At 33.7% G+C, this 16,036-nt stretch overlaps 2 protein-coding genes across 3 annotated transcripts; one reads left to right on the plus strand and one right to left on the minus strand.

The window, feature by feature from the left end:
* The first annotated feature begins 4,464 nt into the window (after positions 1-4,464).
* On the plus strand, positions 4,465-8,253 carry LOC139892103 (aspartyl protease family protein 1-like). Of its 2 annotated transcripts, none has more exons than XM_071875139.1 (10): positions 4,465-4,994; positions 5,512-5,647; positions 5,902-6,140; positions 6,422-6,646; positions 6,741-6,876; positions 6,974-7,047; positions 7,350-7,449; positions 7,549-7,609; positions 7,698-7,769; positions 7,865-8,253. In XM_071875139.1, the coding sequence occupies exons 1-10, from the start codon at positions 4,687-4,689 to the stop codon at positions 8,080-8,082; spliced, it is 1,569 nt and encodes a 522-aa protein (XP_071731240.1). In that variant the 5' UTR covers positions 4,465-4,686; the 3' UTR covers positions 8,083-8,253. The 2 variants fall into 2 exon arrangements, with proteins under 2 accessions (XP_071731240.1, XP_071731241.1); XM_071875140.1 differs by having other exon boundaries at positions 5,905-6,140.
* Positions 8,254-10,024: 1,771 nt separating this feature from the next.
* LOC139892104 (pre-rRNA-processing protein esf1) lies at positions 10,025-15,381 on the minus strand. The gene is made up of 7 exons (XM_071875141.1): positions 14,730-15,381; positions 14,565-14,642; positions 12,982-13,214; positions 12,678-12,840; positions 12,471-12,599; positions 11,366-12,072; positions 10,025-10,465 (listed from the first exon to the last, which is right to left on the minus strand). Exons 1-7 carry the CDS (start codon positions 15,285-15,287, stop codon positions 10,237-10,239), a joined length of 2,097 nt encoding a protein of 698 aa, XP_071731242.1. The 5' UTR covers positions 15,288-15,381; the 3' UTR covers positions 10,025-10,236.
* Positions 15,382-16,036: the final 655 nt, after the last annotated feature.

The following is a 16,036-nucleotide window of genomic DNA, read 5'->3' on the forward strand; positions in this document are numbered from 1 at the left end:
TTTCAGAACACACGTTCATAACATTGGCATGAGACATGTTCAAAAGATGTAACAACCGAAGCGATGTCTACTTGAGGGGGAGTCAACTCCATGTTGCACTCTTTTTCCCTTAGCTAAAGTTTTTTCCACTGGGTTTTCTTTAGCAAGGTTTTTAACGAGACAGTAACTTACAGTTGATCTTCAACAAACAAAATTGCTATCCAAGGGGGAGTGTTATAATATTTAAATATATATATATATATATATATATATATATATATATATATATATATATATATATATATATATATATATATATATATATATATATATATATATATATATATATATAAATGGATAGTCAATTATTGATACACAAAAGTAATATTATTGTATTACCTAAACTTGTGATATTTTTGCTATAAATAGCCATGAATGCAAGCATTAAACTTGCACCATTTCTCACACTTACAAAGTGTTTCTTTCTTTCTCTCCATTATCATCTTTGTTCTTACACTTCATTATTAGTATTCTTAATCAAGAATCAAATCACTAAAGGTAGTTATAAGCCTACTGAATTATAACATCAAGAATCAAACCACTAAAGGTAGTTATAAGCCTACTGAATTATAACATATATGACGGTTATATACCACTTTTTAAATGAGTTGGAAATTGAGGTTGTAATTGATAATCTAGATGTACTTGAATCGTAATCACTTTTACAGTTAAGAATTTTGACCTCACAAGGGACGCTGTCCCTTGAACCCCGTAAGGGGCCGTGGCCCTCTTGAACCTCGCAATTTTCACGATAGTGTTCAGTTTAACTCTTACTGACGTACACTCCACACTCTCTGAACTCGTTATTAAGTATAACTACCTATTTTTTGCTTTCAAATAAATCTCTATTAACCAAAATAATTTTAGATGGCTTTAAAATCATCAACAAAATGGAGGTTATAAAATTGTACTATACTTTAAAATTTGTTAATAACAACTCTTAAGATTTATAGTTAACAAAAATCCATATCTATAGTTATATCAAGGGTAATTCTAATATGTGGCTCTAAGGGCCGCATGTTAACAAGTATTAGACTAGTTTTTTAACCTTCGCTTCGTGCCGGGGTTCGGTTTTCAATGTATTTTATTGCGTTTATTTTGCAAAAATTATTTCGTGGCTAAGGATGATGTCGTTGAAACGCAACTCGAGTCGAACGAAAAGGTATAATAGATTTAAATGTTATCTTAAATTAACAATATATGTGTATTTCCGCGTTTCGCTATTTTTAAAATTTAACTCAATTAACTCGTTAGCTTATATTAACACTCCGTATGATTTAAGAATAGATTATTTACTGAGTAATATCAAAAAAAATACTAAAAAATTTTTTAAATAAATAATAAGACTCATATGTATATGTTGTTAATAGATGAAAATAGGTACGGAGCCCGTGAGGAAAAAATAAACGTGTAAGAAAGTTGGACTCAAATATTTAGCATTTTTTTTAAAACGTCCGTTTTGTGTATAGTTAGTGACATTGTGTTCGTAAAGTTATTTCGAGTTTAACGATGGTGTCGGAAAAATTTAACTCGTTGCGGGCGAGAAGATATGGCCCGTTGAATATTTGAGTGGAGTTTATTTGAGATATGTTATGAAAATATTGATTTGACACTTTACCCACTGGTTGGGGGTTCGATTTTAATTTTTGAACAAAGTGTGGGAGCCGTTTTTGAAAGAAAGGGAAAAATTGGAAAAAATAGTGAAAGGAGGAAAATGTAGTCGGTACTATTCATAGCTTTTGTCTAGCTTTTGTCTTATAGATAGTATGGTAATGGTAATGGTAATGGTAATTATCATATAATTTCTTTACATGGAAAAAGTTTACATTAATTACATCTTTTAATTTAGTAATTTTTAAATTTACTGCGTTTACATTTATTTATGGATATATTTACTCTCATATATGCTTGTTAGCAAGTGTCACGTGACGTCAAGGATGGCAATTGATCGGCTATGGATCAGACCTGATCATATCCATATTTATTTAACTTTTTTTTTTCTTCCGTATCCATATACATGTTCATTTTATTTCATTTCATCCATCCATATTCATATGCAGTGAATTAAGCATGTTAATAAATATCAATTAGATATTTAAGAAATGATAAAATATTTTATATTAATGAAGTTTTCGCTTTTAATAACATTATCACTATCAAAGATAACAATTTCTACATCCTTATTCTCAATATTCAAGGTTATTCTTTTCACACCGTTGACAAATTCAACCATTTTCTTAACTTGAATCTCGTTCAACCTATAATTACGTGCAATCCCATCTGCAACTAGATCACTCGCCAATCTCATCCACTTGAAAAACCTCGCCCTGAGCAATCATAAAAGAACTCAAGAAGCCAAAAACTTTAAGAAAACTTGCTTCTAATGTCAACCAAGAGTCATTATAGTCAGGAGCTAACAAATTAGAATTGTGAGGAAAAAGAGAAAGACAGGAATAGAGATAAAGTGCACTTCCCTTGAACACAAATTGATACGCCAATTCCTTCGAATACAAGAACGTAATGCAACCTAAATAAATATAACATAACATAAATCAAAATCCTTCCACCACCACATATAGAACACAAGTTGTTAAATTTACTACTAAAAATAGATTATGACAAATTAGATATGTTATTTGTATAATTATTAAGGTAAATATACATGCTTTGTTGTGTGTAGTAATAGTAAATTTATTATATGGTTAAAAGCAAAATGTATGTGTAATGGTAAATACATTTATAATAGATATTGTGTATTTCATGTGTTAATGGATATATTTATGGATAAAATTTTGAATATGTATTCATATCCATTCAGGTTCATCCATATCTATATCCATATCTATTTAAATCACCCATGTAAATTATTAATCGAATGAATATTCATTTAATTAGATGACGATTAACGTCCCTACTTGATATAATTTAGCAATATATATATATATATATATATATATATATATATATATATATATATATATATATATATATATATATATATATATATATATATATATATATATATATATATACACACACACACACACACTCACACACTAGTCAAGGGATCCGATGAGAGCCATTTTTGTGATGAGAACCTTGAAAACATGATAGTCAAGCAAAAATGTTAGCGGGCGAGCGATTTTGGCCTTGGTAGAACATTTTTTGTAAGATGCAAAAAAATCACTTTGGTAATGCAATTTTTGTCCTACATGATGTAGAACATGTTGTCTTACATTCTTTTGCTTCATTTTAGGTTTAGGGTTTATGATTTATATTTTAGGGTTTAGGGTTAGATTTAAGGTTTAGATTGAGTTTTTAACACCAACAGTTTAAAGTTTAGGGTTTAGGATTTTACGCTAGGGACCAAACTCAAAATCCTAAATCATAGACCATAAACTCTAAATCAGGTTAAATATAGAAGAAAAAAACTAAAATCGAACAAAAAAAAATATGAATTTAAATAATAAAAAAAAGCTTAATTCAAACAATTGTGGCCATGTTCGAACAAACTTTTGTAATACATTTCATATATTCGAACAAAAATGGCCCAATCGAACGAATAACGGCATAGTTGAACAAAAATTGTTTGTAGAACGAAAATTGATTTTTATGCATCTAAATTTTATTGTTCGACTATTGCCAAAAATGTTCGATAGTGTGGTTTTTATCTCGAAAATAGAGTTCTCTCTAATGTGGAGTTCTTACGGGATCTTCACCCTATTATATACTCTCTCCATCCCAATTTGATAGTCATCCTTTTCCTTTTTAAAATGTCTCAAATTAATAATTTAACTTTTATAAATAGTTAAGAATAATGAAATAAAGTTCTTTTACTGTATATCCTTAGTTTATGCATGTAAAACAAAAAGGTAATTAAAAAGTAAAGGGTAAAACTTTAAAGTGAATAAAAGTACAGTGTGATAATGACATTTATCAAAGTGTGTTTTTTTTTATTAAGGACCATTAAATTGGGACGAACGGAGTAAGGCCATGTTTGGCAACAAGTTTTTTGGAGATTTTTAGATCTTTTAGCTTTTAGCTTTTATGAAAAAACTCATATGAAATAAAAACTTCGTTTGGTTGCAAGAGTTAGAGCTTTTTGAGGGAGAGAAAAAGCTAAAACCTACTGGATGTAGCGTTTAGTTTTTAGCTTCTAGCTTTTTGTCATTTTACACTTTATTTGAATAGTTTCAGCTACTCTATCAAACGACTAAATACATATAAAAAGCTAATAGCGAAAAACTATCACTTACAAGCTAATAACTAAAAGCTACCAGTTAACAGCTAAAAGCTAACGGGCTAGTATGCGAAACATACCTGTATATTATTTTATTATTCTTCTTATTTTATATATACTCGGTAAAAAATAAAAATAAAAAGATACAGTAATGAACTGCTTTCTTGTTCATATTCATGACACAGTCGGCAAAAAAGACTTGCCACTTTTAATAGCCGAATTTAGCTTATACTTGTAGCAACTCTACTCCGTAAATCTTCTCTCTCTAAACCTATACATATAACCCACACGCATAAAAACACATATACATATACATGATACCCTTATTAATAGATCCATTCATTTCTTGAATTCTTTTAACTTTCATAAAAATTTAAACTTTTCACCTGGGTATTCGATTAATTGAAATGGGTTTTGGTTATAATTCAGTTTTGATATTAATTGGTTTGATTTTTTTGTTTTCAAAATTAATTGATGGATTTGGTACATATGGATATGATATACATCATAGATACTCTGATCCAGTGAAGGGTATATTAGATATTGATGATCATGATTTACCTAAAATGGGTTCGCTTGACTATTACTCTGCTATGGCCCACCGTGACCGGATTTTTCATGGCCGGAGACTTGCCGGCGCCGGTGATCCTACCGTTGAATCTTCTTTAGCGTTTCTTGATGGCAATGTAACTTATGAACTTCCTTCTCTGGGATTGTAAGAGTTAATTTCTTTTTAAGTAACTTTTTTTTTTTAATTTCTTGAATTTTATCAGTCATCATATGGAGTTGGGGAATTTGTTAACTTAATTTGAATTTAATAGGGTTTTGTTGATTATTAATTTGTTACTGGGAATCAATAGATTATCAGAAACTGAAACTGATTACATATTTGATATTTTGTTATTGATTTTATTATTATTATTATTATTGTTATTGTTATTGTTATTGTTATTATATAATTATGTAATGTAATGTAATAACTGATCATCTGAAGATGCAACTAGAGTAATCAAAGTTGGAAATTTATTAAATTAGTGGACTAATAGAATCTGTTCCTATCAAGTTTCATTGACTTTTGTTTTTTCGTGTATGATACTAGTTTGGATGATTCTTTAATCTTGAAATTTGTTAGTATGCAAATTTCATGAAAGTCTGATATATTATTCATATCTTTATTTATAGTTCTTGAATTTTTGTATACAAAATTGTTGAAATTTGTGGGAAATTTGCAGCTTGCATTATGCAAATGTTTCGGTTGGTACCCCAAGTTTATGGTTTTTGGTGGCACTTGACACCGGGAGTGACTTGTTTTGGATACCGTGCGATTGTCGTAGCTGCGTCAAGGGATTGGTCACGCGTAGTGGTCGAGTAAGTGTTAGCTTTATGTGTCTATAAACTTCTAGAAGTTTTATGAATTGATCATCCAGTTTTATATTGTTTTTAAATAAACTGCTTTCAAATTATCACTCCACATATATATTTTTTCTGATGAGTGCTTGTCATTTATATTTAAATCTTCAAGGTACCAAGTAAGATTGTGTTTAAATGTATTAGTGTCGCAGTATGTTGATATTTATATAAATAGATAATATATTTAAACTTGTGATTGTTTTGTTTTTAAGCAGCGAGTCGACTTCAATATATACAGCCCTAACACGTCGTCAACAAGTGAAATAGTTCCGTGCAAAAGTAGCTCATGTAAACTACAACAACAATGCTCTGCAAGACCTGATATTTGTCCATATCAAGTCAATTATCTTTCGAGTAATACTTCATCAACTGGCATCTTGATAGAAGACGATCTTCATTTGACTACAGAAAATAGTTCACCGAAAGCTGTCGATGCAAAAATCACATTTGGGTACAAATTATCATCCTTTTAATCACTGACTTTTAGTACCAAACTTGGTATATCATCTATCCAAACAGCCATCCTCTTATTTAGTTTGAAATTCCTAAAAGAAATTTAAGTATTCATATAGCCAATGAAGTTTGACTTTTGACTTTTGGGTCTTTTGTACGTGGTGTTTGTAATTATGGAAATAATACCGACTTTCAAATGTGCCATTGTTGACCTTAAAAGTCAAACTGTGCCTGTTTGAGCTCATAAGTTGTGTTTTATTTTGATGTAATTTATTGCAGGTGTGGAATGATCCAAACCGGGTCATTTTTAGACGGTGCAGCCCCGAACGGACTATTCGGGCTCGGCATGGAGAACTCATCGGTTCCTAGCATTCTAGCCAACAGTGGTCTTGCAGCTAATTCGTTCTCGATGTGCTTCAGCCCTGATGGTGCAGGGCGAATTAATTTCGGAGATAAAGGCACCTCAGATCAAGGAGAAACACCAATTAATCTCCATACATCTCAGTAAGTTGACTTGTAATAAATTTTGAAATTGTCAATTGATTTGATTGACTTTGACCCGCTGAAATTCAACATTTTTTTGTGTTTTTTGTACCAGTAAAACTTATAACATCAGCATGACACAAGTAGTTGTGGGAGACAATGTTACTGATGTTAATTTTGATGCAATATTTGATACTGGTACCTCGTTCTCGTATTTGAATGATCCGGCGTATTCGATTATCGTTGATAGCGTAAGTAACGTCATACTGTGTAGTACGATACCGCAATATACATTCTAGTTGTGTTTTTTTTACTGACTAGAGTTGCGTGTTTTTCATGCGTTTTCAGTTTGCTTCACAGACGAAAGAGACTCGGAGTCAGCCTAGTTCTGACCTTCCCTTTGAGTATTGCTTCGACGTAAGGTCAGTATACAATGCAACTCATTTATTCATGAATGGTTATATGGTCTTTTTTTATGTTTTCTGTCTGGAATGGTTTTTTATGATATTTGTTAAACCAAGTGGACATATAGCAATTTTTGTGGGTCAACCCGACCCAACCCGACCCATACCAAAGAATTACTCATTTTGACCAGTTACGCAGCCCACCCAGTTTGCCACTTTATGTTGGCGTTTTAAAGGCTAGTTAAAATTGACAATCTTAACCTGGTGGTGTGCGGGTTTTAGGTTATTGGTCTGTTTATGACCATGTGCTTTTTGTGCAGTCCCAACCAGCAGACGTTTGAAGCGCCAATGTTGAATCTAACCATGAAAGGCGGGGACCAGTTTGCCGTGACAGATCCAATTGTTGAAATTTCTCTTAGTGTAAGGATTATAATTTTTATTTTATTTTTTTCGTTGGCTTTAATGTAAAAATTACATTTACATGTTCAAAATTTTAATCTAAATGTATTGGTTACGTAGGAGGATGGATCTATGTTCTGTTTGGGTATAGTCAAAAGTGAGGATGTGAACATCATTGGACGTAAGCAAACATTATCACTCTCGTTTTCTTTACGCAAATTTTTAATTAGTTTCTGAAAGTATAAGTAATTGTTGTGTTACATGCTCAGAAAACTTTATGACGGGTTATCGAGTAGTATTCGATCGTGAGAAGAATATTTTGGGTTGGAAAGCATCTAATTGTAAGTATATATATACACACTCGTCATCTCTCTTATAATATGTATGTATATGTATATTATGGCATGTGATTAAAAGGTGAGTTTTGATGTTTTAGGTTACAATAGTATAGAATCAAATACGCTACCAATAAGCCCACGAGGATCTCCTAGCAGTTCACCATCTATGTCAGTTGGACCTGAAGCAACGTCGAAGAATGGGTCCCCCATCTCAACTCCAGCTCAGCCAGGAAGCATTGCATCCACATTATCATACACATGTTTCGCAGTTGTAATCTCTATACTTGTCAATCTTTTCATGTTTGTATCGTTGTAATGTGTTTTTGCGTCGAGAGAATTACATGATCTTCATATGATATAGTATATAGTATAGAGTATAGACTCGTGTTTACACGATCATTCATACATACATGATGAATACATACACGCGGAGACGTGTTGATTCTTGTTATTCAGTTTTGATGTAAATAAATATATAAGTTTTGTATGTGGAGACGGCTTATGGTTTATGTCTATATAAAAAATAAAACGCTGAGTTTTTTTTTTTTTTTTTTTTTTTTTTTTTTTTTGGCTTTCACCTTCCATCCCTAAAAATGAAGACCAAGTTGCATCTTCATGTGATATAGTTTGACTTGGACTAGAGTTTACTTTGTAGATTTTTAATAGCTTGGACTCTTGTAATAATAAATATATAAAGACAAGAGTCGTTATAATAAGGGGGTATCCATGGAATTATTTTCGACTTTTTTCTAGTGTGAGGTTCGATTGTTCGAATACAAAATCTCTCGTGAGGATATCAATATGCTAAACACTAGGCCATATCAGTTGTGGTTGCAAGAATTATGTTAAAAAATATGTTCGGGATTTAATATATAGAATGATGAGGAGTTTAGATAAACCTGAATGAAATAATTGACAAGTAGTTGCAAGTTAACAACTCCCTTTAAGACCATACCCAACCGGGCGTGAAATTTACACTCCCTCAGTCCTACATGGCCAAAGTGACGGAAACTGATGGCCCCTAATGGGGCGTCAGTTAGTTTGGACCATTTCCGTCAGTCACGAACGTGACCCAAGGTGGAGGCGGCGTAAGTTTTTTGTCCCACCAATCACAATTTTTCATTATATATATTTCTATTTATAATTAATTTTTTCTATCTCATTTCTAATCAGATTTTACCACACCACCCTACCCAATATTTAATTCAAAAAACTGACACACACGGTTATAAAATGTCAAAAACTGACACTGTCCAGTTAAAGTCATATTGTACTTTTTGACCAAAAAGTGCACTAACTGTCCGTAACATCATCGTCAGGGTTGGAAATGGTCTAAGAGCTAGAGAAATTGTTTTAAATAAGAAAGAAGAAATAGTATGCTATGCTAGCTACGCAGAGAATGAACCAGTAACATTGATAACTCATTCGTCACAGATTTAATAAAATAACAATAATAAATATAAATACAAGCATAATATAAATGCAAGTCGGCCAATGAGTTACGTGTTACGTGTTACCCTGGTCAACTGCTACATCATTTTTAGGTAAACCAACTACCACTACATTAACACGTTTTCTAAGAATATAATTGCGACACGGAACATTATAACTAAGAAATGACGTGACCAAATAGATAAAGTAAGAGGGTGTTTGACATTGTGTTTTGTTTCATTTTCAATTGCAAAGAATCAAAATAAATTAAAAAAGGGATAAGTTTTCTGTTCAAACTTCTTAGAGAACGAAATATTTTCACTCAAATGTACATGACCTAATCGAATTATCTTGAAGGTTTAAGCATGTGACATCTTGTAAGGAAATCATACCCCAAGGCCCCGCTACCCTAATCACAAGGCTATCTGGATTAAAAATATGCACTTATAGAAAAAATGATTGGGACACTGTTTTCCAAAACACAACTTTTAAAATGCAAATCAATTTTGAAAACGCAATTTCAATCACTCTAGATCAAAACTTAATTGTAATTCTCTTGTGCGCGACGCAGGTCACCAATAACATACACGATGTTGACCTGATCTTAGTATTTTGGGTTTTTACATACACTGCTTATATCCCTCGAGCTTATCACAAGTTCACAATGTTTTATTCGTTCAGATAATACATGATTTATCAGGAATAATCGTTTATGTTCCATTAGAAAGCAACGTTTCCTAAAGTTTCTTCTCCAAAAATCAGGATATCAACTTGCTGATAATTTATTTCAAGATGTGACAGAAGTTTTCAATTACATGTCAATCTTCATTTGGTCCTTGTTGAAAAAATTTCGCTAAATGCCCAAGCTTACCAATCTTGAGATAAATTAATAGATAATGTAGTGTGTGCTTAATGAGGTTCCATAGCAACATAAATGTATTGCTATATGAATTCGAAACAAATAATATAAGGTACGAGCCACAAAAGTTGCATTACAACAGAAGAAAACAAACTGTCAAAATTTTGTTAAGATAGCGGTTTATTTCTCTTTCCTCTTAGATTTCTTACCATCAGAAGGCAACGAAAGTTGTTTGGATTTCATTTTAATGGACTTCACTAACATTGAAATCTCATGCTTATCTTTCCTTGAATCGCTCTTACTCTGTTCTGAAGCTTGTTCTTGAGGTGGATCATAATGTTGAACCCCCTTCTCATCCACATCACCCTTACTCAGCTTGTGTGCCACCTGGCGTATGTAGGTTGCACTCCTGTAACACCAATATGACAATGCAAATTATTGTAAGATAAATAGCAGATTGCAAATATATCATGGTGTTGAAAATAAAGGTCACGGTATTTGTATAAGTTTTGATCTTTTTCAGATAAAAAGGAAACAAACAGAGGTCATGGTATCATGGTATTGAAAGCCGCCCACATTGCATTTGTATAGCATGCACTACACCTGCTAACTGCTTTACCTTATTATAGCAATAGAGATTTATCAAATTTGATAAAATTGCTTATTAGATAATCTGGACTAACTGTGTTTTAGGCCAACATAAACCCACCTGCTTGCCCCGCCCATTTTGCCACCTCTAGTTGAAATAATGGAATCTTGGCCTAAACCTGAAGTTTAAAAGCTACGACCATTTGGTATATATAGTTTCACTTGTTTACTTCATGCGTTCATGAGCTAAGTTACTTTAAACCGATTAGGCAACTATTACAACATTCACATCCAGCCACAAATAATAGGGCCAATTAAAATGAAAATGCCACATAATAAATCAGATGAAAGCCCATACTGTCAAGAAATTTATAATCATATATATTGAATCGCAGAAATAAAAATAACATTTTGACAGTCATTGGTCATTACTAGGTTTCATAAAAAGTCTAGCAAAGGTATCTCCATGAGGTATCAAACTGCATAAAAGAGGTAAAAGGTAGAAGGTTTTCCCTGTCTGGGATACCAGGGAGGGCGAGTAATCCGACCCCATACTCTGATATACTCTGATGTACGCAGCCCAGCAGGAACAATTCTTCCCTGGCTACCGCAAAATATTCATCCCAGGCAGAAGTCGAGGCAGGATTCGAAACTGAGACCTCTTGCAAGGAACTCAACCCCCATTGGGCTATCTAAAATTGTAAAAAGTAAAAGAATGTACCTTTTAAAATGAGGATCTGTTGGGTCCAAAGCAAACTCAGGCTTGTTAAAGAGAGACGAAAACCGTGGATCATCTAAGTCAACAGTTGGTATCTTCTCCTCATCTATCTCATTTCGTTTTCCTTTCTTTCCTTTAGACTTCATACGTTTCAAGTTATATCCTTTCACATTAGCATCTCCATTATCATCTTCAGCAAGTAATAATTCAAGTTCTGCTCTACTTGCTCCACCTTCTTCATCCGTTTCACGTTTTTTACCATTTTTATCACGAGAAACTTTTTTCTTTTTAGTTAAATCTCCAGCAAAAAAGTCACCAGGTTCTTCAACCGGTTCATCATCGGACCCACCACTCTCATCATCTGAAGAATATTTAGATCTATTCTTCCTAGCTTTCTTTTTCTCTGCCCTCTTTCGAAGGTATGCACCCCAAACTGTTTCGGACTCTTTATCTTTCTTTTCCATTATTTTTTTGCTAAGATCTTCTAAACCAGTGTTAAACGTCACCTCCATATCCATCCCGTTGTCTTCTTCGTCTTCATCTTCATCGGAGCCATCCCCTGACTGAAGAAGAGCGCGGTAAGCATCGGTTTTTTGTCTTTTCCCAGGTTTGTTGCCAATATCACCATCATTCTCCTCTTCGTCACTTTCACTATCACTTGAAGCAATTAAGTCTTTAAATTCTTGTTCATCCTTAACATACTCAGATTCCTTCAAACAAAAAATTAAAAATATAGAACATACAGAACAGTAACAATTATGGATTCAACAGGTTTCAAGAAGGTAGAGTTTGTTAACATAAATTAGTAAAAAGTTATGAGTGTTGAAAACACTTAAAGTGATTATGTACCCGTTTAACCCATTTGACTCATTCCCCTAGCTGACCTTCGAGAGATGACACACATGGGAAAATGGCAACCCAAATCAACCCAATCAATGTAAATGAGTCATAATAGTTACATCTAGTTAACTTATCATTATATTATCATTATACTTGATCTACATCAGGTCTTTAGACAGAAAATGGGACAAAAACCAAAGGCAAACTTTTTAAGCATTAAATTGTGCCATCGAAAAGACACAGGGTAACCAATATACTTTTCACATACCTTGTCGACATTAATTTTTCTTTTGAACTTCTTGACACGCTGTGGTTCGACTTCATCCCATGTAAGAGAAATTTTACTTTGTTGCAATGCTCGAGTCTCAAAATCTATACCCTCATAATTCGGTGGAGCCTGGAAAAATGATTAAAATTGTCACGAAAGATTAAAGTATTCACCAAATTCTAAGAATAACCATATGCAAACAAAAACCTCAGTGGCAACATCACGTGCAGGATGTTTGAATTCCATAGAGTCTGGAATAAATCTCAAATCCAGCTTATTAGATGATCTTTCAAACTCGATACCATCACAACTTTTGTAGAGGTAATCAGCTGTAGCAATTGAATCACATACCACTACTGCAAAATAGTATCTGATATGACAAGACAAACCATACATAAGGTTGCAGAATTTGTTATCAGACAGCTAATATCATAATAAACCTAACTTATAATCTTACCGCATATCACGAACCTTATATTACATTTTAATTGAATATTATATATTTAATTACCTTAGTCTACTTAGCTCATAAGCCCTCAACTTTTCATTATCTATCTCATTGTCACTGTCACTATCATCATCTTTTGTATTTTTACCATCCTCGTCATCAAATAAACCAACGGGACCACGCACCGCCTCCTCTTCCATACGCTTGAGTCCAAACTCAGATGGATAGACAGACACTGATAAAATCTGCCCAGACTTCGGCAGAAACGAGCTTAACACGACAAACAAGTCAACTGCCTACAGACAACACAAAAATACAATGTTTAGAGGCTTTACAGCAGTACATACACAACTATGTTGTGAGGATACTGTACATATACAAGTGATCAAGACACGTATAACAGGACTCGATGTAACCACAATGTTAATTATTTTACTAAATTCTTACGAAATTGAATCGTATTATCTTCAAACTTCACGTAATTGAGAATTAAACTTCATACTTCACTTACTTAAAAATCAATGTGAACCCTGATCCATTAAAATAGGTAGCCTACAATAGATAGAGCAAAAGATGATGGCATGTATGTGCCACAATGTACTATACACAGAAGTAACAGAACTAACATGTAACTTTAATAATGGTTTATTTACATTCAGTTGCTCCATTAATCAGGATACAAAACTAGAATACAAGTGAACATTCTACCTAGAATACTGTACCCTAGTTTCTAAGACATGTACTTGTTAGTTGTCAACCATCCATCTCTTCAAGAAGGACCAGATCACCAAGAGATAGTGCAATAGTCAGCAGTGGCGTAAACAGGAATGTTTTTCACCAGGGGCGAATTTTTTTTAAGCCTGTCCGCATTCACTGCAACTTAATTTCTTCCAATCTTCCATGAAAAAACAACCTTTTGGGTCATGGGTTTTTGGGTTGGGGGAAAAATATGGAGACTTTTCGGCAAAATATAGAGGCTTTTGGGCAAATACGGAGGCTTTTGAGCAAAATATGGAGTGTTTGGGCAAAATATAGAGGCTTTTAGGCAAATAATATAAAGGCTTTTGGGTCATGGGCTTTTGAGTTAGAGGCAAAATAAAAGAATCCAAAAATTTTTACCAAAAATTTTCATATCCACCGGAGGCGGGCGCCCCCTGCCCCACTCTAGTTTCGCCAGTGACAGTCAAAGTCCACACATCCTAATGGGATTAGGACAAAAGAAATGCACACCTTTTATTCTTAGAATATCAATATCAAGAACAAGGAAACCATATGTTGCACACTTGATAAAAGGGGCAGATTTAACCCTTTTCCATATACTAAAATAGGGCTCTGAATAAATACTGAAACTAACCTCCACAATGAATGTTTGAACACCAATTACTTTTCCAAATCCATAGTTTGAGAAAGCATTTCCATACTTAACTATCACTTTCCACTAGTACATCACTTATTCACTTGTAAACAGTAAACTAATGTAAAGTAGTTATTTTCACTACATCTAAAAAAACCTAAAAACAATCAAATCTACCAACTCAGTCATTACTCATTAATGTGCCTCTAAGCACCCATATGGTTCTGCATTGACATTCAAAATCTAACACTTCAGCTTAAAGAAATTGTAAAAGAAATAAACAATATTTCACCTGGACTTGATTCCAATCCAAATTAACAACAGCAAGCCTGTTAGTCTCTTTATCAATCTCAGGTACATTCTCTACCATCTATCAAAAATCATTTACAAATCACAACACCTGATCAGTACAATTGCCTTCTTAAAACAATAATTAATTACACATATATAAAGTCACCTGCAAAGCACCAGTCTCCTCCTCCTCTATATACCCTCCTTCATCTTCATCAGTATCCGTTGATGTCCAATCATCCTTAACAACTTCCTCCTCTTCCGGATCCGATTCGGATTCGGATCCGGATTCGGATTCCGATAACTGCGTAACATTCTTCAGCTTTTGGTCCCTCTCTTCATCATCAGAATCGGAAGAATTTGACTCCTCACGGTGTTCGTTCGGTTTCGTTTCACTATCATCCAATCGATAGTATTGTTTAAGAGCAATTTGAGTAGAATCAGCATCATGTTTAGTCTTACCTCGTTTATCAACACGAGCAGATAAACTAGAGAAATTTTTATCAGTGAATATAGAATTAAAACGAGAATCAATCACTACTTTGTTCTTATGTTTCGGTACATCTTGAAACCTAGGGTCTTTTTGGGACGACGCGAAACGTTCGTCGGAAATTACTTTGTTACCGGCACCGAACACGCGGTTTCCGGCAACTTCCGTCGGCGTTTTGGCATCTGGAGGTTTATTTGGAGACTTTTTGTTTGGTTTCTTGCTTTTTGACCCCATCGGAATCGTTTACGTCGGTGAAATTACAAGCTTCCGGCGACCGGGGAGAGTGTTGGATAAGAGAAGGAGGTTTTAGGAAGGGTGAAAATGAACATAAACCCTAAAATTAACAAGTTGGGTTGTTGCCACTTATTGGTAAACGGGTTGTAATGAGTAGTTGAGTATCTTCAATTTGGGCCTTGTGTTTGTTGTAAAATGCCCATTTTTATTCACTTTCTTGTGTTGGAGTCAAAAAATTTTTATTTTTGTCTAATTGCCCGCGCAAGGCGCAAGGTGCGCCTTGCGTCCTTGCACCTGGGGGTGCCTATTGCGACCTTGCTTCCCGGGGACGCAAGGACGCAAGGTGCCTTTTGCGACCTTGCTTTCCGGGGACGCAAGGACGCAAGGTGGCTCTTGCTGCTGCCTGATCGTTTTCCTTCAGACATTTCATCGAACACCTTATGTGCATGCACAAAATGCTAAATATTTATTTAAATTTTTGTCAATTGGTTGATGGATTAATGCCTTGGTACGTAGAAATGGAGAAATGGAAATTGAGGCGGTTAAAGTATGCTTTCAATACTAATAAACGTATGATTGCCGTTTTTATTACATTGATATGCATATCTGTAAATGCAATGAAGTGTCAGTAATTAGTTTGTATAGTTGTAAGATGACGGTTCTCAAATTACTTTCTTGTGTTTAAAATTTTCTATGGTAACTTGTAGTTTACATGCGTCGATCATAAGGTGTTCGATAACGGTTCTCAA

The sequence above is a fragment of the Rutidosis leptorrhynchoides genome, chromosome 2 (genome assembly GCF_046630445.1).
Source record: "Rutidosis leptorrhynchoides isolate AG116_Rl617_1_P2 chromosome 2, CSIRO_AGI_Rlap_v1, whole genome shotgun sequence".
NCBI lineage: Eukaryota > Viridiplantae > Streptophyta > Magnoliopsida > Asterales > Asteraceae > Rutidosis > Rutidosis leptorrhynchoides.

Bases quoted from the DNA above. Each gene is read 5' to 3' on its own strand.
- LOC139892103 (XM_071875139.1), top strand. From the start codon at position 4,687: ATGGGTTTTGGTTATAATTCAGTTTTGATATTAATTGGTTTGATTTTT. The intron at 6,877-6,973 runs GTAAGTAACGTC...ATGCGTTTTCAG, and splicing joins ATTCGATTATCGTTGATAGC to TTTGCTTCACAGACGAAAGA. The intron at 7,770-7,864 runs GTAAGTATATAT...TTGATGTTTTAG, and splicing joins GGGTTGGAAAGCATCTAATT to GTTACAATAGTATAGAATCA.
- LOC139892104 (XM_071875141.1), bottom strand. From the start codon at position 15,287: ATGGGGTCAAAAAGCAAGAAACCAAACAAAAAGTCTCCAAATAAACCT. The intron at 14,643-14,729 runs GTGACTTTATAT...GATTTTTGATAG, and splicing joins AGGAGACTGGTGCTTTGCAG to ATGGTAGAGAATGTACCTGA. The intron at 12,841-12,981 runs GTAATTAAATAT...TTGTCATATCAG, and splicing joins TATGAGCTAAGTAGACTAAG to ATACTATTTTGCAGTAGTGG.